The sequence below is a fragment of the Equus caballus genome, chromosome 1 (assembly GCF_041296265.1).
Source record: "Equus caballus isolate H_3958 breed thoroughbred chromosome 1, TB-T2T, whole genome shotgun sequence".
Lineage (NCBI taxonomy): Eukaryota > Metazoa > Chordata > Mammalia > Perissodactyla > Equidae > Equus > Equus caballus.
This window is the reverse complement of record NC_091684.1, coordinates 40,489,804-40,512,359: the sequence shown is the minus strand read 5'-3', so window position 1 is coordinate 40,512,359 and position 22,556 is coordinate 40,489,804. Positions and strand designations below refer to the sequence as shown.

At 37.7% G+C, this 22,556-nt stretch overlaps 2 protein-coding genes across 7 annotated transcripts in view; both read left to right on the top strand.

The window, feature by feature from the left end:
- Positions 1-16,975, top strand: part of LOC100062243 (lipase member K) — a 49,378-nt gene extending 32,403 nt beyond the window's left edge. For 4 of the 6 annotated variants that reach the window (XM_023643143.2, XM_070224684.1, XM_070224686.1 and 1 more), the window contains 4 exons: positions 6,964-7,110; positions 9,210-9,281; positions 11,910-11,981; positions 16,165-16,975. In XM_023643143.2, the coding sequence (XP_023498911.1) occupies positions 6,964-7,110; positions 9,210-9,281; positions 11,910-11,981; positions 16,165-16,404 (531 nt within the window). In that variant the 3' untranslated portion in view covers positions 16,405-16,975. Of the gene's footprint in view, positions 1-6,963; positions 7,111-7,663; positions 7,920-9,209; positions 9,282-11,909; positions 11,982-14,004; positions 14,098-16,164 lie in introns of those variants that run through there. The other 2 variants (XM_070224694.1, XM_070224700.1) reach the window with 2 other exon arrangements.
- LIPN (lipase family member N) overlaps positions 16,606-22,556 on the top strand; it is a 42,709-nt gene continuing 36,758 nt past the window's right edge. Inside the window, exon 1 of the transcript XR_011422451.1 lies at positions 16,606-16,878. The gene's annotated coding sequence lies outside the window, so the exon portion shown is untranslated. The remainder of the gene's footprint in view (positions 16,879-22,556) is intronic.

Below are 22,556 nucleotides of genomic sequence, written 5' to 3'. Positions count from 1 at the left end.
GAAATAATAGATTTGAACTAAACTTTAGACTAATGGACCTAACAGACACATGCAAACATCACATCCAGTTGCAACAGTATACACATTCTTCTGAAGCACACATGGAATATTTTTCAGGAGACGTCATATGTTAGGTCACAAAAAAAGTCTTAAAAAGTTTAAGAAGAGTAAATCATACCAAGTATCTTTTCTGAACACAACGGTATGAAACAAGAAATCAATAACAAAAGAAAAGCTGGAATATTTACAAATATGTGTAAATTAAACACTATACTTCTGAATATCTAATGGATCAAAGAAGAAATCAAAAAATATCTTCAGACAAACAAAAATGGAAACACAACATACTAAAATTGTGGGAAGCGTTATAAGAGGGAAATTTATGGAAACAGATGCCTGCATCAAGAAAAAGAAGGGGCCAACCCAGTGGTGCAGCAGTTAAGTTCACACGTTCTGCTTCAGTGGCCTGGGGTTTGCTGGCTCAGATCCTGGGTGCAGACCTACACACCACTTGTCAAACCATGCTGTGGCAGACGTCCCACATATAAAGTAGAAGAATATGGGCGTGTTTATTTTAGTGGCACATAATGAAGGATGCATATTTATCTTTGTTTGCAGGGTTAGCAAAGAGAGGAGGATTGGTGGCAACTGTTATCTCAGGGCTAATCTTCCTCAAAAAAAAAAAGGAAAAGGAAAGATATCAAATAAACAACCTAATCTTACACCTCAAAGAACTACAAAAAGAACAAACTAAGCCCAACGTTAGCAGAAGGAGGGAGATAATAATGATAAGAGCGGAAATGAATTAAATAGACTAGAAGGACAATGGAAACAATCAATGAAACTGAGAGTTGTTTTTTTTAAAAGATAAACAAAACTGACAAACCTTTAGCTAAAGTAACTAATAAAAAAAGAGAGATGGCTCAAATAAATAAAATTATAAAAATAAGAGGAGACATTAAAATTGATACTGTAGAAATATAAGCATCATGGGACTCCCGTGAACAATTATATATGAACGCATTAGATGATTTATGAGAAATGGGTAAATTCCTAGAAACATACAATTTACCAATACTGAATTATGAAGTGAGGGAAAATCTGAATAGACTAACAATGAGCAAAGAGATTAAATCAGTAATCAAAAATCTCTCAACAAATGAAAGCCCAGGACCAGATGGCTTCACTAGTGAATTCTAAAAAAGATTTGAAAAAGAATTAATACAAATCCTCCTCAAACTCTTCCAACAAACTGAAGAAAAAGGAACACTTCCAAACGCATTTTACAAAGCCAGCATTATCCTGATACTAAAATCAGAAAAAGACACCACAAGAAAAGAAAATCACAGGCCAATATCCCTGATGAACATAGATGCAAATGTCCTCAAGAAAATACTAGTAAACTGAATTCAACAGTCCATTAAAAGGATCATACACCATGATCAACTGGGATCTATCTCTGGGATGCAAAGATGGTTCAACATACACAAATCAATAAGGGTGATATACTACCTTAATAGAATGAAGGATGAAAATTACATGATCATCTCAACACATGCAGAAAAGCCATTTGACAAAGCTAAACTTCTTTTCATGATAAAAACTCTCAAAAAATTAGATATAGCAGGAATGTACCTCTATACAATAAAGGCTATATATGACAAACCCATAGCTAAAATTATGCAAAGTTAAAAGCCTTTCCTCTAAGATCAGAAACAAGACAAAGATACCCACTCTCACCACTTGTATTCAACAAAGTACTAGAAGTCCTAGCCAGATTAGTTAGGCAAGGAAAAGAAAGAAAAGGCATCCAAGTCAGAAAGGAAGATGTAAAATTATGTCTGTTTGTAGATGACATGATCTTATCTAAAAAACACCCTAAAGAGGCCAATGAAACACAATTTACTGAAATTAGTAACCAAGGTGAAAGACCTGTACACTGAGAACTATAAGACATTAATGAAAGAAATTGAAAAAGACACAAAAAGATATCCCATGTTCATAGATTGGAAGAATTAATATTATACTAAAATGTCCATACCGCCCAAATGATCTGCAGATTCAAAGCAATCCCTATCAAAATTCCAATGTAATTTTCATAGAAATAGCAAAATCTATTCTAAAATTTGTATAGAACCAAAAAGACACTGAATAGGAAAACCAATCCTGAGAAACAAGAATAAAGTTTGAGGCATCACACTTCCTGATCTCAAACTATATTACAAAGCTATAGTAATCAAAACAGTATGGTACCAGCATGAAAACAGTCACATAGACCTGTGGAACAGAATTGAGACCCCAGAAACAAATGCATGCTTATGGTCAACTAATCTTTGACAGGGGCACTATGAACAAACAGTGGAGAAAGGACAGTCTCCAATAAATTGTGTTGGGATAACTGAATAGCCGCATGCAAAAGAATGAAACTGGACTCCTATGCTACACCACTCACAAAAATTAAGCTGAAGTGGATTAAAGACTTAAATGTAAGACTTGAAACTTTAAAATTCCTAGAAGAAAACAAAGGAGAAAAGCTCCTAGACGTTGGCCTTGCCAATAATTTTTTGTATAAGACACCAAAAGCACAGGCAATAAAACCAAAAATAAACAAGTGGGACTAACTAAAAAGCTTCTACACAGCAATGGAAACAATCAACATATTGAAAAGGCAATCTGCAGAATGGGAGAAAATATTTACAAACCACATATTTGATAAGGGGTTAATATCCAAAATATATGAAGAACTCACAGCTCAAGCAAAAATGCAAGTAATCCGACTAAAAAATGGGTAAAGGACCAGAATACACATTTTTCCAAAGAAGACATATAGATGGCCAACATGTACACGAAAGGTACTCAACATCACTAATCATCAGGGAAATACAAATCAAAACCACAATAAGATATCACCTCACACCTGTCAAAATGGCTATTATCAAAAAGACAAGAAATAACAAATGTTGGCCAGGATGTGGAGAAAGGAAAGCCTTATACACTTTGGGTAGAAATGTAAATCAGTACAGTCCTTATGGGAAAACACTAGAGAGGTTCCTATATAAATTATAACAGAAAAATTAAAAAGAATATAAAAAAGCCAAAAAAAAAAAAGAAGGAAATACTGCCATTTGCGACAAATTGGGTGAAACTGGAAGACATAAAGCCAAATGAAATAAGACAGACAGCGAAAGATATTGTACTGAATCACTTACATATGGAATCTAATTTTAAAAAATGAACTTCATAGAAGTTCATAGAAAAATAAAAATGTTCACCAATTAAAATCAAGTCCTATCTTCTAGTTTAATTATTTGTTAATGTGGCAATCTATTTAGGTTATCACACTCGAGAACATAGAATAGATGACAACATTCTTTTAAAAGATAAGTTCACTCTATATGTATCCTGCTGCTATTGTTCAATTATCATATAGACAGTTACACAGGAAGAGTTACAATTTGATACATGTCTTATGGTGTCAATTATTCCTCAGTAAAGTCGTAAATAAATAAACAACCCAGGTAGAATTTGTCAAGTTCTTTGGGAAATTCACTGAAATAATACATGTTTAAGCATCGTACCTAGCTTATAGCAGGTGCTCAATAAATATTATCTAGTATTATTAATTGAGTTTGTTTTAGATTCAAAGCCACAGCACTTGTTATTTCAGATCTCCTGTCTATTCATCCTTTCCTCCCTTCCCATTCCTTGTTTGCCCCTGGGCATTTATGCCTTTGTGTTCTTGTCTCACTTTTTTCTGACCTACCACTTGCCTTGACCCTTTGCTTTTTACATGCTATCTACAATAATAAGAATTCTTATTATTGTCTCCATTTCTTAAAAGAAGGACCTTAGGCTCTGAGAGGCTAAACAGCCTGTCCCAAATCACCCAACTAATGGGTAGCAGAGCCAGAATTTGAACCCAGATCTCACCAGGCCATCCATAGTCAGTCCTTTCTTATGTTGTCATTTCCCCACCTTTTCAATGCCAACCTAAAGAAGTCAGTCCTGGATCCTCATGCAGCCATGCACAATGGTGCCCAGCACACCAGGCTTTTGAGAGCTGAATCCAGCAAGCCATGAGCCCTGGCATGGAGCCATGTGCTCAGAAGAGCGGGTACCTTTTCTGATTCTCACAAAGGTACCAAAAGAGCTAATAGAGGCAGCCTATCTCCACACTGTTATGTGACAAACATGCTCCTTCCAGAACCAACTTGGAATTATCTACAAGTCAACATGTTTGCAACTCTGCAAGCAGGTGCTGGATGACTGGCTGGCCTGCATTACTATCCTGTCTTTTAAGTTAGGGTAAAAGAGCAATTATTTATCCTTGGGTAAATGTGTGGTAGTTTTGCTGAGTCACTCATGCATGGATATAGAGGTGAAGTGAAATCAGAGACTGCCATGCTAATTCACCCTATATTTCTGAAAGCAATTATCAGAACAAAGAACAAGGGCCTCTTATGGTAGGTATAACCTCTTCTTCATATCATATTTTCATGGTTGATTATCCTATGAACTTCCTTTCACATGGATTTTCTGTCAAGTGTGGATGACGAAGATACTGGTAAATGAAAAATAGAAATGTTCACTGATTAAAATCAGGTCCTACCTTCTGCTTTGACTATTTTTTTAACTATTTTTAATGTGGCCATCTATTTAGGTTATCACATTCAAGAACATACGATAGATGTCAACATTCTTTTAAAAGATAAGCTCATTCTATATGTCTCCTGCTGCTATTACTAAATTATCATATAGACAGTGATGCAGGAAGAGTTACAATTTGATAAATGGATAAAATAAGTTATCTAATATATCGTCCAAGTGTCCTAGTGATTCTGATAAAATGAATAAGAGGCCAGAATGAATTAGATAATGTTTTCAAGGGTTAATTATTGTTTTCCAGATCTAAAGAAGTATGATTTGAACTAGTTTAACATATTTTAGCCTCTCTCTCCCTCCTTCCTTCCATCCCTTCTTCTGTCCCTCTGTCTGGCATGAAGGAGTACATGAAGTCATGGTATATCTTATATTCCATTAATATTCCATGGAATATCAAATATTTCCATGGAATATTAAATATTCCATTAAACGAAGATTACCTTTGACCATATCGGGTAACCATTTTTCAAACTCAGAGTTCAATAGTTTATACCTAGTAGGAATTTACTGGATCTAGTTTACCAAAGATGGTATAAAATCTTGTAGTACATCCATGCAATAAGAATAAACTCTACTTGTTATTGTTCTTTCGTTGTAATTGCCAGTTAATAAAGGATTCCAGAGGAAAGATATGCCAGTTTTCTACTGTAAATGGGTGTTTCCAAAAGTTTTAAGAATTAATAAACATCTTTTCGCCTTTATATCTAGTTTATTATCCTAAGACTATAAAACTAGTTATTGTGAAATGAAGGCAAGAAGGGACTTATATGCACAGGGATTACATATGAATTTTATGTTATAATTGAAGGGTTCCTAAAGTTCAAAAGATAAGTTCCACTCACTAGCAACATTGCCTGAAATTTCACTAGTAGAAATGTACTTCTTTGAGTTAGGCTTTTGCCTCCACAAAAAGTTCATTGAAAGATTCTGGAAGGCAGCTGGCCCCATGGCCAAGTGGTTAAGTTCTCATGCTCCACTTCAGGAGCCAGGGTTTACCAGTTCAGATCCTGGGCATGGACCTACCCACCACTAATCAAGCCATGCTATGGCAGCATCCCACATAGAAGAACTAGAATGACCTACAACTAAGATATATAGCTATGCACTGGGGCTTTGGGGAGAAGAAAAAAAAAGAGGAAGGTTGGCGACAGATGTTGGCTAAGAGCCAATCTTCAAAAACAACCAGTAATAATACTAATAAGCTCTTTAAAAAAAAGATTCTGGAAGAAATGGCTCATCAAGTCTGTATCAGTCACTAATTATAATAATAGTTATTGTTTTGTGAAAGTTTGCTAGGTTCTAGAAACTATATTACATGGCTTTTAATTTTTAATTTTATTTACCTATTTTTGAGGAAGGTTATTCCTGAACTAACATCCGCCTCTAATCCTCCTCTTTTTGCCGAGGAAGATTGGCCCTGAGCTAACATCCATGCCCATCCTCCTCTACTTTATATGTGGGATGCCTGCCACAGCATGGCTTGATAAACAGTGTGTAAGTCTGCACCTGGGATCCAAACCACCAATCCCCAGGCCGCCAAAGCTGAGCATGCAAACTTAACTGCTATGCCACTAAGCTGGCCCCCTTTTATTTTTTTAATTTTTTTTTGCAGAGGAATATTAGCCCTGAGCTAACATCTGTTGCCAATTTTCCTCTTTTTTTTGCTTGAGGAAGATTAGCCCTGGGCTAACATCTGTGCCAAACTTCCTCCACTTTATGTGTGGGTCAGTGCCACAACATGGTTGACAAGTGGTATAGGTTTGCACCTGGGATCTGAACCTGTGAACACAGGCCACCAAAGCAGAGCACTCTGAACTTAACTGCTATGCCGTAGGGCTGGCCCCAGAAACTACACTAGGCATCTTTTAAACATGACCTGTTATCGTCACAACAGTCCTGCTTAGTAGATGTTAATTTTCCATTTTGTAGTCAAGAAAATTCAGGATAATAGAAATTAAATACACTCTTAAAGTATATGAGATGGAGTCCGGAATCAAACCAAGGTATGCCTGACTCCAAAGCCTCACCAGTTTCCTGTGGGCACTGGTTTCTCAGGGGACATTCTGAAAAACACCCCTAGTAAAGGATCTTGGGAAAAGGCATCAAAAGGTGAGTTGGGAAGACCACAAATGTGGGTTGGGAGAACCACAAAAACAAAATTTGACATGTGTCTTGCTTCACTTGGGGCTAGCACTGATCAGATGTCACCTTCTGTCCAGTCCTTGTCTAAATTATCACTCAGTCTCCACTCTTGACATTGACATCCATGAAATTTGATGGTGTCTTAAATTGATCTTGCAGGTGTTATTTGGTGACAAGATGTTCTATTCTCAGACATTTTTTGACCACTTCATTGCCACCAAGGTGTGCAACCGGAAGCTATTTCATCATATTTGCAGCAACTTCCTATTTACTTTGAGTGGATTTGATCGGAAAAACTTAAACATGGTATGTGTAAGAAGACAGATCCAGAAAAGCAATTGGTTTTTACACAGAGATGAGGAGAGTTTGTTCTGAATTGCATGGAAACCACCTGCCAAGGTCTCCTTTTTGTCTCCTGGAACATAATCATCTATTCATGGCTTCCAACCAAGGCTGAGAGTCCACTTGCTTTAGCAGGAAGATTTGAGAAGGAGGTTTGGCCACTGAAAATTCTCACCAACACTTGCTGTTGGCCAAAGTGCCACCATTGAAAAGTCCTTCACTTCGATTAAGGCTATGGTTTTGAAATTTATCTTGCTGTGCCTGAGCCCTATCTCAAACTTACTGAGTAGAATTTCAGAGAGTGAGCCCAGATTGTATTTTTTGAATCAATTTTCCACTTCCATAGGTAATTTGACAATAGTCATTTTGTGAACTACCTAGTTTTGTAATCCAAAGGGGTAAAGGGATGGCTCTTCAATGATAGCCACATATTCACCATTCAAGGGATAAGTGTTGGAGTTCTTGTCAAATCCTTTCCAACTTGACTGAGATCCTTTTCTTTCTTGGTTACCATTAGCTGACCAGAAAAGTGGGATGGGGAAAGAGAGAAAGCTACTGTTTACTCCTCAGCAAGAGAGAAGATATGTTTGAAAACAGAGGTGGGACAGAGCTGAAAATGATCTTTGACTGTCTCACAGCCTGCTTCCCAGAGCCCTGTCTCCCTCTGTCAGTGGAAAGCATTGATTAACGCTTTCCTTGTTTTTAAACAAGATTTATAAAAGTGTGTTTATACAAAGCAAACCTTAGTCGCTGCCTTTTCACATTCATTTCTCACTTTCTCAATTTACTGGGGAAACTATGCTTGCCTGCCACTTAGATGGAAGCATATCACATAGGCAGAGGCAAAGCTAAGTAAAAAGACCTTTAAGCAAACTCAATAATTTCAAAAGCACCCTCTTGACATGGCCAAAGAATTTTCTAAAGAAAGCGTCCACCAAATGACACCCTTGAACTTTCATTGGGGACCTTCACTGTACATTTGTGTGGTCAGATTGCCTTTTTCCTCTCTGTTGGAGACTGGACTGTGGAATGTTACAGTGCCTGCAAGGACGTTTATTTTAGTGGAGCATAACAAAGGATGCATAGTAGCATTTATGGAACTTCAAAAACACATGTCTAGAACTCAACTCTAGAGATTTTGGTATTGATTCATAGGTTTTGGTAGCTTGTAACTAGTTGCATTTTTTTTAAAAGCTCCAAGATATTTCTGATGCCCGCTTTGGTAGAAAAAATAACTCTTTGTATACTAAAAGAAAATGCAATTGAAAATAGGAAAACATCAAGGGTTTTTTTTTTTTTTTTTTGAGGAAGATTAGTCCTGAGCTAACTACTGCCAATCCTCCTCTTTTTGCTGAGGAAGACTGGCCCTGAGCTAACATCCATGCCCATCTTCCTCTACTTTATATGTGGGATACCTACCACAGCATGGCTTGACAAACGGTGCCATGTCCTCTCCGAGGATCCAAACTGGCAAATCCCCGGCCGCCAAAGCAAACGTGCGCACTTAACCACTGCACCACCGGGCCGGCCCCAAGGTTTTTTTATCCAGAAGAAATCTAAGTGTTAATGGCTGTTAAAGTACTGGACTGATTATGCCCCCAAAATTTTCAAAGAGCCCAGTAGAACATTTACCACATTTTTAAAATCAGAAAGCAAAAGGAAACATTCAGATCTGTTCCCAGTGTCTTATGATGAACAACTTTCTCAGAATGTCCTTTGGACTTAACACAGGGTGAAGGAGACAGTCACTGGGGCTTTTACCCCTTGACCTCCTACACTCTTGGACCTGTCTGAGGTGAGGCTGGAAAGAAAGGTGTATTACCTCTGTCTGTGACCAGCAGGATGCCTTCTGTGGGCTTTATGATGGCACTGCCCAGGACAGAAGAATAGAGCTAAGGAAGAAGAAAGCTCTTAAGATGGGCTTGTTTGGTTAATGTGTCTTCATGGTATGCTACATGTTTATTCCTAAAAACAAAAAAGGAAAGAAAGAAAATATTCAGATTTACTTGTGATGTGATTATATGGTTAGCCTGCAGGTGACAAATAATCTGTTTACTTTTCAGAGTCGCTTGGATGTTTATTTGGCACAGAGCCCTGCGGGAACGTCTGTTCAGAATATGCTGCACTGGGCCCAGGTATGGCTTCCTATTCCTGAGATGATGCACACGTATCTCTGCAGGATCCCGGAGGAGCGCCCCCAGAGAGCTCACTGCAGGGTTTTGCAGGCACTTGCCACTGTCAGTTGATGTTTCTGCAATCATCATCAACGTATTTTGATTTCCTTTACTTCCTTTTATTTTCCATATCCTCAGTATCTGATGTTTGGTCTTGGTTCCCAGATATGATGACTGAACTCTGATCCTGAGATTCCTCCAAACTGCTTTTTCTAGGGAAAGCTTGTATGTCCTCTTTTGGGAAATTGTCGCTCTAATGGAAGTTTATATAACATGATACAGGCTACTCCAGATCTGTTCATCCTTCAGTTGGCATATGGGCCATTTCAGAGTGCTTTATTCAGCAAATTAAACATTAGGGAGGGATTAAAATGGGTTAATGGTTTCTGTTTTTACCTTCTGTATAAGTTTGTGGGGTTCTTTTGCTACTATATTACTCAACGTTTGGCAAGCTCAGAGATAAGTCAGATTCAACTGGTATAGCTTTCTGAGTTAAGGATGAGTGTGTGTGTGTGTGTGTGTGTGTGTGTGTGAAGAGAAAGAGACAGAGAAAGACAGAGAGAGAAAAGATCTTCCCAAAGTTTTAACGTATCTGAGAGCTCTAGGAATTTGCATTTTAACCTACGACCGAATAAATTTGTTCAATGCTTTAAAGTTGAGAATCACTGCTATAGATAGCCTGAAATTTTAGTTGAGGATTTCTCAAATTATCTGAAGAGTTCTACCGACAGGAGATAAGCCTGCAAGTTCCTATGGGAAGAAAGATGTTCAGGACACAGGGCCTCCTACTGCTGAGGAGATAGCCTCAGGTGGGCATGGCCTTCCAGGTAATACAACTTCAATTTCACGTTTATTGAGCACTCACACTGTGTCCTTCTTGCTGTTCCCATACATGATTTCATTCAGTCTCACCTAATTCTCATAACAATCTTTCAACAAAGGCATTGATACCTCATTCTACAAATGTCATAGCCAATCCCTTACACATCTCACAACTGACTCCTCTCAAAGAGAACTCTTCTCTTTTGACAGAAAGTCCTCTTCGGGATAGACATAAGTAAGGAGAGGGAGATAAAACGTTTATTCATAAATTATGTAGACAGCTAAGGCAAGGATGATGATGATGATGATGATGGTAGTAATATTAGCAAAAAGGGCAATTTGTTGAGCGTTCTTAGGTGCTACATGATTTTTATGCCTTACCTTACTTAATCTTCACAACCCTGTGAGAAGAATGTTACTGTCATTCCTATTTCACAGATGAAAAAGATTTAGAGAAGATAAATATCTTGCCCTGGATCACAGATGCAATAATCCAGTAGGCCTGGATTCAAACCAGCTCTGTTTGATTCTAGAACTCAAGTTCCTAACTGGTACACTCTGTTGCTTCCCATTGCTGAAAACCTGCAGAAACTCAATAGCAGCAAGTGACTACTCCCTCTGTAAATACAAACCACGATCAGAATAATTTTAAACTAAAACGCTATTAAATTAACACGAAAAAAAATATCTGAGATTCAAGTTAAGAAAAAGCCCATGGAGTAGTCTGAGAAAAATTTAATGAAGTGCTTGAGGTAAATGTGAAAATTATCTGTCTCCTTTATCCAACACGGCTGGCAAATAACAGAAAAAGGAACCCAAAGGTGTATGACTGTCTCTATTCTAGTATGTGAAGTCTAAAAACTAAAATGCAAAAACGGGTCTGCATGGTGTCTCAGCCTGCGGCCACATTACTGACAACATGACAGGCTGCTTGGCCCTGCGGACGGGAGACAGACAGCAGCGCTGCACCTCACACAGAAAGCACTGAGGGCGTTCTGTGAGTGAACATTCCTTCTTTTTTTTTTTTTCTTTGAGGAAGATCAGCCCTGAGCTAACCAGCGCCAATCCTCCTCTTTTTGCTGAGAAAGACTGGTCCTGAGCTAACATCCATGTCTATCTTCCTCTACTTTATACGTGGGACACCTATTACAGTATGGCTTGCCAAATGGTGCAGTGTCCCCACCTGGGATTCCAACCGGTGAACCCCGGGCCGCTGAGAAGCGGAACATGCGCACTTAACCTCTGTGCCACCAGGCCACCCAGAATATTCCTTCTAATAGTAACAAAAGTGTTTCAGAATAGCGAATGTAGTCATAACATCCTACACCATCTGACAAGGATAATAATATGTAAAGTTGTTTAATAATAATAGGTGTCTTTTTTAATGTAGGAGATTTATAGGTAGTGCTTTATTTAAATGATTATAAAAATTCCTGAAGCTAAGCTATTCAAGAATCATTCAGTTCAGCATCTTTTAAAAATTTCTTTGTATGACATTGTCACATATAAAGGCATCATTATCTAAGGATTGTCATTGGAAAAGTATAAAAGGATGTAAAAGGTAGTCAGTTCTGTGGATTAGTATCAATTTTTATCGTTTTTATCATTTGACTTGCTAATCTTTATTGAATTTTAGTTCATGTGCCTAAAAAGTAGAATGTAATGTCTATTCTTTTTTTTGTAAATTTTGGTTTACTGTCTTTAAATGTACGTTGTTTTCTTATATCATCTTAATTCTTAGTGTTTATTGTTTTTATTTTATTATAGGCTGTTAATTCTGGTCAGTTCCAAGCGTTTGATTGGGGAAACCATGATCAGAACATAATGCATTTCCACCAGGTACAACAATAGTGGTATCATCAGTTGCATACTGGAAATGAACTAATAAAAGTAGTGTCCACTCATTAAGCACGTACTAGGCCCCATTCCCTCTGCCAGATATATTATGTAGATTAGATGCTACATATTGGGTTCTTACCATGTGTCGTATCATTATTTTTGATCTTCACAATGACCTTGCATGGTAAATATTATTATCTCCATTTTTCCAGAGGTGCAGAGAGTTTAGGTAAATTGTCAAAATTATCTAACTAGTGAAGAACCAGAATATGACCCAGGAGTTCTTGGATCTTAAGTCCATTCTTCTACTACACTTATTCTTTCTCAAAAAATAGAAACTCTTGGCACTTACAGCACTATTTTAAAGAGAGAACTAAAGATACATAATCTTTGTTTATAGAGCATATTCTCTGACTTCTTATCCATAAAATCAACTAACAATGTCCTAATAGTTATTTGGGATGTCATTTGTTACACATCTTAAAAAAATGATACATGGATCATTAAAGATATACAGACAGAAATATCACCTTTAAGCAAAAGCAGTGCTATCTGCCAAAGAATGTTGTGTCGACAGGATTCTTGACATTATCTACGAAAACTTTTGAAGCAAAAATCTATATTAAAGGGAAGTACATGTTGTTGTTGTTATTATTTTTATCTGGTATATAAGGAAATCCAATTATGATTTTGGCTTCTTACTTGTAGACTGAGCTCTGATTAAATGAGTGGTCATCAGAGATACAGGGGTTTTTTCAAATAAGGATGTGAAAATTTGGAAATTTTTTAAAAAGAAAATTTTAATGCTACCCTGATAACTACAATAGTGAAAATACATAACATCAACTGGCATGAAAAATCTGATTTCTCTCCTAAATTGCTATAGCTATATGTGTGTGTGTATGTGTGGCTGCCCACATGCACAGACTCACACGCTATGTCAAAGTACTAGTTATTCTCGTAATTAACCAATTCCTTGTCCCAGCAATGGTATACAGTTGCTTTATAAAAAAGTTTTTAGATGATGACCTTACCCTGTAAGACTCAGATACCTACTTGGATGACAGTTGAGTCACAAGCATTAGCTTTATCATTGTGCTTGCAGATTCTGTCAAAATACATGGTGATTCAGGTTCAATTATGAACCTGTTGCTTGGGGCTTTGGAGAAAAAAAGGAAAACCCAAAGCAAACTGAGAGTGAACTATATACACAGCAATAACCTTAGTCACAGCTATATGTAATAACACCATAAATTAGACAGGTGTAATTACCAATCCTTTATTACTAAGAAAGTGAGAAAAAATCGTGCCAAAAAGCTGTCATATGTCATTTGGATCCTGATCTTGATATTGCTGTGGTGTCTTGTAGGCTCCCCTTTCCTGCTGAGCAGGGTATTAAATCATTGCAGTAGAGGTATTCTGATTTGGGGGACTTCTCAGACCCACTTTGTGCCTTAAAGCTTTCTAATATTTATTGCTGCTTCTGTGTTGCATTGTTTTTTTATTCTTTATCTCTCTCTGTCTTTGCATTTAAATATTTATGCTTTGTATTATTCTACTGAGAAAACTAGAGAGTCAGGAAAGCTTACTTCTTCTTTCATCAGTAGCACCCTGCTCCAGGCTGTCCTGAGCCCATCTTCCTCTGGCATGCACTACTGGCCAGTGCTGATCTGCCTTCATTTCCTTCTCTGTGCTTCGTCTTACCTTCTCATAGCCACACATTCTCATTTACCACTGGCTCTTAAGCCCAGATTCAAGGTGTAGGGGAGGAAGACATTTCCTCTTCCCAAATGGGGGTTCGTCTGGCCGGAGAACGAATTAAATTCACATGAGACAGAATAGCAAGAGAAAATCAAACAAAGCTTTATGAGGAACCATGGCCCGCAGTCTTTCTTCCTGAAGGAAAAAAGGGCACCGAAGAAGTAGGGTGCACATAGTGGTTATATACCCCCAAACAGGGTGTTTCACATATGATTGAAATGTCCCTCCCACAATAGTCACAAGATTGCCCTGTCTCACACAGCGCTTGATGGACACAGCAGATAATGGTCTGCTATCTCGGTGGGTGTAGCAGGAGGCAAGTCAATTGTCTGGAGCTGGGCGGTCACAGGTGAGCACAGCAATCAGTTCCTAGCCTAAGGAAAGATGCTTAATCCTTAAGAAATGCCAACATTGGGAGAGGGAGGGAAGTCAGTTACAGGAGGTTACCAGACAAGCACAATAAAATGCAGATTTAAGTCCTTGCCTTTGGTATTGATTAAGAGTTTTTGGAGAGAAGGTCATCTCCTTTCTTCTTCCTGGTACAGAGAGGGAGGCACCTTTTACAGATAGAGATTTACCTTACAAATGTAAAGGTGTCCTAACAAAGGGCAAGTTCCATTCCTCAGAGCCTCCTTCCCTGTCCCAGTTTATCAAAAGCAATCAGCCTCAAATAATCCTGATGCCAAAGAGACATATCTTGGGGTGGCCAATTCCAGGTCCCCACACAGGCTTCTCAGTATTATAGGGTAGGGGTGACATGCTTAAGATATTTAGCAATGCAAAGACCTAGGCACCAATCTATCAACTGACAGTAACATCTGGAATGACTATACCTGTGTGCTCTGCCTGAATGTCACCCTGCTAAGAGAACTGAAGGTGGACAGTCATCAAGTCAGGGGTCTCCCACAGGCCATTTCTAGTCCTCTAAGAAATCTCTCCCTGGCCAAGGTTACTGTTTCCTAATGATCTACATCTCTGTCCCTGTTAACCTTTCCTTCCTAATCTTGCTGCCCAAATTACCTATGGTGTATTAATCTGCTTGGGCTGCCGTAAAAAAATACCATAGACTGAGTGGTTTAAACAACAAAAATTTATTTCTCATGGTTCTGGAAGCTAGAAGTCTGAGATCAGGATCCCAGTGTGGTTGGGTTCTGGTGAGGGCTCTCTTCCTGGCTTGCAGATAGCTGCCTTCTCTCTTTGTACTCACATAGCCTTTCCTCTGTGTGCGTGCACTTGGAGAGAGAGATTTCTCTCTCCCCCTCCCCCTTCTTATAAAGCCACCAATCCTACTGGATTAGGACCCAACCCTTACCACCTCATTTAACCTTAATTACCTCATAAAAGCCTTATCTCCAAATGCAACCACATTGGGGGATATGGTTTCCACATATGAATTTAGGGGAATCACAATTCAGTCCATGGAATATGGTAACAATCAAGACTCTTTTAGTTGCAAGTAACAGAAACCAATTCTATTTTAGGTTAAAAATATATACTGCTTTACTGAGCTGAAAAGTGTAGTGGTAGACTCACAAGAGCCAGGAACTTGTCATAAGGGGTCTCTCCCGCACACTCTCACTCTCTCAATTCTGCTCGCATATGCAGTTCCCATCCTTAGGCTATTTCCAAGACAGTTGTAAGATGGTGAACTGAATACACTTAGCTCATATAGCTCTTTTAACTGAAAATCCAAAGAAAAAGCCAATGTTTCCTCAATAACTCTGGCAAAAATTTCCAGAGAGAACTCTGGCCCGGTTTTCGCCATGTACCCATCTCTCACACAATCACTGAGGCCATAAGAGTGAAGGACAAATCGTCCAGGCCTGGTCACCCTGCACCACTCTGGAACTGGGGAATTGGGATTTGCTGAATCAGCACAAGAAAGGTTGTGTTACCAAAATGAAGGGGGAGGGAAATTTTGCCAGGAGATTAGTACCACTCTACTTCTTTACAACAGGCTGGTTCCTTTTAAACACCCTTTTTCAAATGCCTGTTTTCATGCATTGGTCTCAATGCTCCCTGCAGAGTCTACTCAAGTGTCCACAATTCCCCTGAGCCCAGATTTCTGCATATGAGAAGGGTATTTATGTTTATCCTATTCAATACTCCCAGGCCGAGTGATACCAGAAAGATGGTCCCCTGAGAGATAAGAGCCTTCTTCCTTGAGGGTCCTTTCCTATTTTCCCAAAAGTACAAGTCAGAAATATAATGGTTTTCTCTTTTTTGTTCACAATTCATGTTATTGCACAAAAGTACCTTCAAGTATTTTTAACATTTTAATGTTTATATATCATTAAATGTATCCTAATTATACATTTCTAGCATTTGAAGAACTTGCTTAAGATCTGATTGTTAATGTTATTTCTATAACGTGACTTTCTGTGAAATCTCTTTTTTTCTCTATCTCTTTAATTGTATTTAGCTTACACCTCCCTTATACAATGTTACTAAGATGGAAGTTCCAACAGCGGTGTGGAGTGGTGGACAGGACCTTGTGGCTGATCCCAAGGATGTTGAGAATTTACTCCCTAAAATTACCAAGCTTATTTATTACAAGTTGATTCCTCACTACAACCATTTGGATTTCTACCTTGGACAGGATGCGCCCCAGGAAATTTACCAAGACCTAATTAGATTGATGGAGGAATGTCTGCAAAATTAAATGTACTTTCCTTTCTCTAAGCAAGCAGATTTTCATGATAATAACGTGGGGTATAGAACTGAAGGTGAGCCTCTAATCATTTTCACCTCCTAGTGTCCAAACATTTGTGCAATCCTCTCACCTTGAATACCTGAGATGTTCTTCTAGCTAACAGAATTGGCAAAGGTGATGGGATATCACTTCCTGATTAGATTCTATTATATAAGAATCCATCTTAGCAGTCTGCAGCAAGAGATTCTCCTTGTTGTCTTGATGAAGTAAACAGATATGTTAAGGAAGCCCACCTGGGAAGGAACTGTGTGTGACTTTTAGGATCTGCAGATGGCTTGTAGCTGACAACCTGCAAAAAACCAGGGCTCCGTCATACAAGGAAATGAATTCTGCCTAAAACCTGAATGAGCTTGGAATCCCATTCTTCCCTGGTACAGCCTCCAGAGGAGAAAGCAGCTTGGCCAACACCTGGATTGCAGCCTGGTGAGACCCTGAGCAGAGGACCTAGCTATGGCATGCCCAGACTACTGACCCGCAGAAACAATGAGATAATAAAATATATATTGTTTTAAACTGCTAAGTTTGTGGTAATTTATCAGCAGTAGTAAACTACTATTACTGTTAATAGTAATGTTATTATTATTATTATTATCATTATTATTATTTTGTCTCTGGTTAGAAGCTTGAGAGGCCCTGTTTCTCATTTCCTTTTCTCTTATTTCCCTTGGCCTGATGAAATTCCTTGAACATTTCTTGTTTTGCCGATCTGCTAGTGATTAATGCTTTCAGTGTTTGTCTGAAAAAGTCTATTTTACCTTCATTTTTTTTATTGTGGTAAGGACACAACATGAGATCTACCTTCTTAATGCGTTTTTGACTGTATAGTACAATATTGTTAACTATACGCACTATGCTGCACAAAAGATCTCTAGAACTTTTTCTTTTTGCATGACTGAAACTTCATATCTGTTGGACAACTCCCCATTTCCTTTTCCCCGGAGTCTGGTAACCACCATTCTACTCTCTCCTTCTATGAGTTTGACCACTTTAGATACTTCATATAAGTAGAATTATGCAGTATTTGTCCTTCCATGACTGGCTTATTTCACTTAGCATAATGTCCTTCAGGTTCATCTGTGTTGTTGCATATGACAAAATGTCTTTCTTTTTTAAGGCTGATTAGTATGCCACCGTATGTATACACCACATTTTTTTTATCTATTTGTCCCTCAATGAACCTTTTAGGTTCCTTCCATATCTTGGCTATTGTAAATAATGTTGGCTGAAACTAGGAGTGCATGTATCTTTTCAAGATCTTGATTTCATTTCTTTTGGATATGTGCCCAGAAGTGGGATTGCTGGATTATATGGTAGTTGTATTTTTAATTTTTTGAGTAAACTCTGTACTGCTTTCCATAGCAGCTGCACAATTTCATATTCCTACCAACAGTGTATAAGTGTTCCGATTACTCCTTCCTCACCAACAGTTGATATGAGTAAGCAGAGTCAGAGTTAAAGTGACTTGCCCAAGGTGTTTGAGTTAGTGAGTAAAATAAGATTAGAACTATATTTCCAGAATGCTGATCCAATGTAGTATTTTTGCTACTCATTTTCTTTCTGCAAAAGCTTTACTGCTTTTTCCTTAATATCTTTTTTTGTAAATTTTTTATTGTGGTCTAAGTAGTTTATAACACTGTGAAATTTCAGTTGTACATTAAGATTTATCAAACACCATATAAAAGTGCCCCTGTAACACTTGTTCCCACCCATCCCCACCCCCACCCCCAGTAACCACTAAATTGTTCTTTTTGTCCATAAGTTTGTTTATACTCCACATAAGAGTGAAATCGTATGGTGTTTGTCTTTGTCTGGCTTATTTCGCTTAACATGATGCCCTCAAGGTCAAACCATGTGGCTGCAAATGGGACGATTATGTCTTTTTTGTGGCTGAGTAGTATTCCATTGCATATATATACAGCATCTTCTTTATTCAATCATCAGTCACTGGACACTTGGGTTGCTTCCATGTGTTGGTTATTGTGAATAATTCTGCGATGAACATAGGGGTGCATAAGTCTCTTTGAATTGCTGATTTCAAGTTCTTTGGATAATTACCCAGTAGTGGTTTAGCTGGAACATATGGTAATTCTGTTTTTAATTTTTTGAGAAATCTCCATACTGTTTTCCAAAGTGGCTGCACCAGTTTGCATTCCCACCAGCAGTGGATGAGGGTTCCCTTTTCTTCACAACCTCTCTAACATTTATTGTTTTTTGTCTTGGTGATTATTGCCATTCTAACAGACATAAGAGGATGTCTAAGTGTAGTTTTGATTCGCATCTCCCTGATGATTAGTGATGTGGAGCATCTTTTCATGTGCCTATTGGCTATCTGTATTTCTTCTTTGGAAAAATGTCTGTTCATATCCTCTGCCCACTTTTTGATTGGGTTGTTTATTTTTTCGTAGTTCAGTTGTGTTAGTTCTTTAAATACGATGGAGATTAAAGCTTTATCAGATATATGACTTGCAAATATTTTCTCCCAGTTGGTAGGTTGTTCTTTTCATTTTGATCTTGGTTCCCTTTGCATTTCAGAAGCTCCTTAATCTGATGAAGTCCCAGTTGTTTCTTTTTTCTTTTGTTTCCCTTGTCTGAGTGGACATCATATTTGTAAAGATCCTTTAAAGGCAGATGTCAAAGAGTGTACTGCCTATATTTTCTTCCAGAAATTTTATGGTTTCAGGTCTTACCTTCAAGACTTGGATCCATTTTGAGTCTTTTTGTGTATGGAGAAAGATAATGGTCTACTTTCATTCTTTTGCATGTGGCTGTCCAGTTTTCCCAACACCATTTGTTGAAGAGGCTTTCCTTTCTCCATTGTATGTTCCTGGCTCCTTTGTCAAAGATTAGCTGTCTGTAGATGTGTGGTTTTATTTCTGGGCTTTCAGCTCTGTTCCATTGATCTACATTCCTGTTTTTGTACCAGTACCATGCTGTTTTGATTACTATAGCTTTGGAATATGTTTTGAAGTCAGGGATTGTGATGCCACCAGCTTTGTTCTTGTTTCTTAGGATTGCTTTAGCTATTTGGGGGTCTTTTGTTGCCCCATGTGAATTTTAAGATTCTTTGTTCTATTTCTGTGAAGAATCTCATTGGGATTCTGCTTGAGATTGTGTTGAATCTGTAGACTGCTTCAGGTAGTATGGACGTTTTAACTATGTTTATTCTTCCAGTCCACGTACATGGAATATCTTTCCGTTTCTTTATGTCATTCTCAGTTTCTTTCAGTAATGTCTTATAGTTTTCATTGTATAGGTCTTTCACCTCCATGGTGAAATTTATTCCTAGATATTTCATTCTTTTCATTGTGATTGTAAATGGGGTTGTATTCTTGAGTTCTTGTTCTATTAGTTCGTTATTAGAGCATGAAAATGCAAGTGATTTTTGTAAGTTAACTTTGTATCCTGCAATTTTGCTGTAGTTGTTGATTATTTCTAATAGTCTTCCAATGGATTCTTCAGGGTTTTCTATATATAAAATCATGTTGTCTGAAAACAGCTAGAGTTTCACTTCTTCAGTGCCTTTTTGGATTCCTTTTATTTCTTTTTCCTGCCTAATTGCTCTGGCCAAAACCTCTAGTACTATGTTGAATAAGAGTGGTGAAAGTGAGCGCCCTTGTCTTGTTCCTGTTCTCAGAGGGATGGCTTTTAGTTTTTCTCCATTGAGTATGATGTTGGCAGTGGGTTTGTCATATATGGTCTTTATTATGTTGAAGTATTTTCCTTCTATACCCATTTTATTGAGAGTTTTTATCATGAATGGGTGTTGGATCTTGTCAAATGCTTTCTCTTCATCTATGGAGATGATCGTGTGGTTTTTCTTCCTCCCCTTGTTAATATGCTGTATCATATTGATTGATTTGTGGATGTTGAACCATCCCCGTGTCCCTGGTATGAATCACACTTGTTCACAGTGTATGATCTTTTTGATGTATTGCTGTATTTTGATGTAGTTTTCCAATATTTTATTGAGGATTTTTGCATCTATGTTCATCAGCAATATAGGCCTGTAATTTTCCTTCTTTGCATTGTCCTTGTCTGGCTTTGGGATCAGAGTGATGGTGGCCTTGTAGAATGTGTTAGGAATATTTCCATCTTCCTCAGTTTTTGGAATAGTTTGAGAAGAATAGGTAATAAATTGTCTTTGAATGTTTGGTATAATTTCCAGAGAAGCTGTCTGGTCCTGGACTTTCATTTTTGGAGAAGTTTTTGATTTGCTGTTTCAATCTCTTTACTTGTGATTGGTCTATTCAGATTCTCTATTTCTTCTTGAATCAGTTTTTAGAGGCTGTAAGAATCTAAGAATTTATCCATTTCTTCCAGATTGTCCAGTTTGTTGGCACATAGTTTTTCATAATATTCTCTTATAATCTTTTGTATTTCTGTGGTATCCATTGTAATTTCTCCTCTTTCCTTTGTAATTTTATGTATTTGAGGCTTCTGTGTTTCTTTCTTAGTGAGTCTGGCTAAGTGTTTGTCAATTTTGTTTATCCTCTCAAAGAACCAGCTCCTTGTTTCATTGATCCTTTTTACAGTCATTTTTGTTTCAATTTCATTTATTTCTGCTCTAATTTTTATTATTTCCCTCCTTCTGCTGAGTTTGGGCTTTTTTCTTCTTTTTCTCATTCTATTAGGTGTAGTTTAACATTGTTGATTTGACCCTTTTCTTGTTTGTTAATGTCAGCCTGTATTGCTATAAATTTCCCACTTAGGACCTCTTTTGCTGCATCCCTTAAGAGTTGGTGTGGTGTGTTGTCGTTCTCATTTGTCTCCAAATATTTTTTTTATTTCTCCCTTTATTTCTTCGACTACCCATTTATTGTTCAGTAGCATGTTGTTTAGTCTCCACATTTTTGCTCCTTTTTCAGCTTGTTTCTTGTAGTTGATTTCTAGTTTTATGGCATTATGGTTGGAAAAGATATTAGATATGATTTCAATCTTCTTAAATTTATTGAGGTTGCCTTGTTTCTAAATATATAGTCTATCCTTGAGAATGTTCCATGTGTGCTTGAGAAGAATGTATATTCCTCTCTTTTTGGTTTGAGTGCTGTATATATATCTATAAATTCCACCTGGTCTAGTTTTTTGTTTAAGTCAGCTATCTCTTTGTTGACTTTTTGTCTGGATGATCTTTTCATTGATGTAAGTGGGGTGTTGAGGTCCCCTACTATGCTATGTTGTCATTGATATCTCCTTTTAGGTTTGCTAATAGTTGCTTTATGTACTTTGGTGCTCCTGTGTTGGGTGCATACATGTTTATAAGAGTTATGTCTTCATGGTGGAGAGTCCCTTTTAGCATTATATATGCCCCTCTGTGTCTCTCTTTACCAGTTTTATCTTGAAGTCTGCTTTGTCTGATATAAGTATGGCAATATCTGCTTTCTTTTATTTGCCATTAGCTTGGAGTATTGTCTTCCACCCCTGTACTCTGAGCCTGTGTTTGTCTTTGGAGCTGAGATGTGTTTCCTGGAGGCTGCATCTTGTTGGGTCTTGTTCTTCAATCCATCCTGCCACTCTGTGTCTTTTGTTTGGAGAATTCAATCCATTTACATTTAGAGTGATTATTGATATATGAAAGCTTAATACTGCCATCTTGCCATGAGTTTCCCAGTCCTTCTTCATTTCCTTTGTTTCTCGTCCCATGTATTTTGGACCACTAATTTGATTAGGTAGTTTTCTCTGTTGGTTTTCTTCATTGTCTCCTTGTTTATCATAAATGTCTCTATTCTAATTACTTGTTTAGTGGTTACCCTTGGGTTTGTATAGAAAATCTCATAGTTGAGGTAGTCCATTTTCTGATAACCTCTTATTTCCTTAGACTATACTGATTCCTTCCCTTTCTTCTTCCCCTTCTAAGTTATTTTTGTAATATCTTTTTCCATCTTGTGTTATGAGTTTGTCATTAAAATGATGAGATCATTTTTATTTTGGTGTTTTCCTTTTCTTTATGGTTGATGTTAAATTTCGGTGTTTACTAACCTGATCTGATAGAGAGCTGCCATTTTCTGATTATTGCCTACTTAGTCATCTCCTTGCCCAGGGCTTTGTAGCCCCTTTCCTATTTTTTTCTTTTTTTCAGGTATGAGAGCCTTCCTGAGGATTTC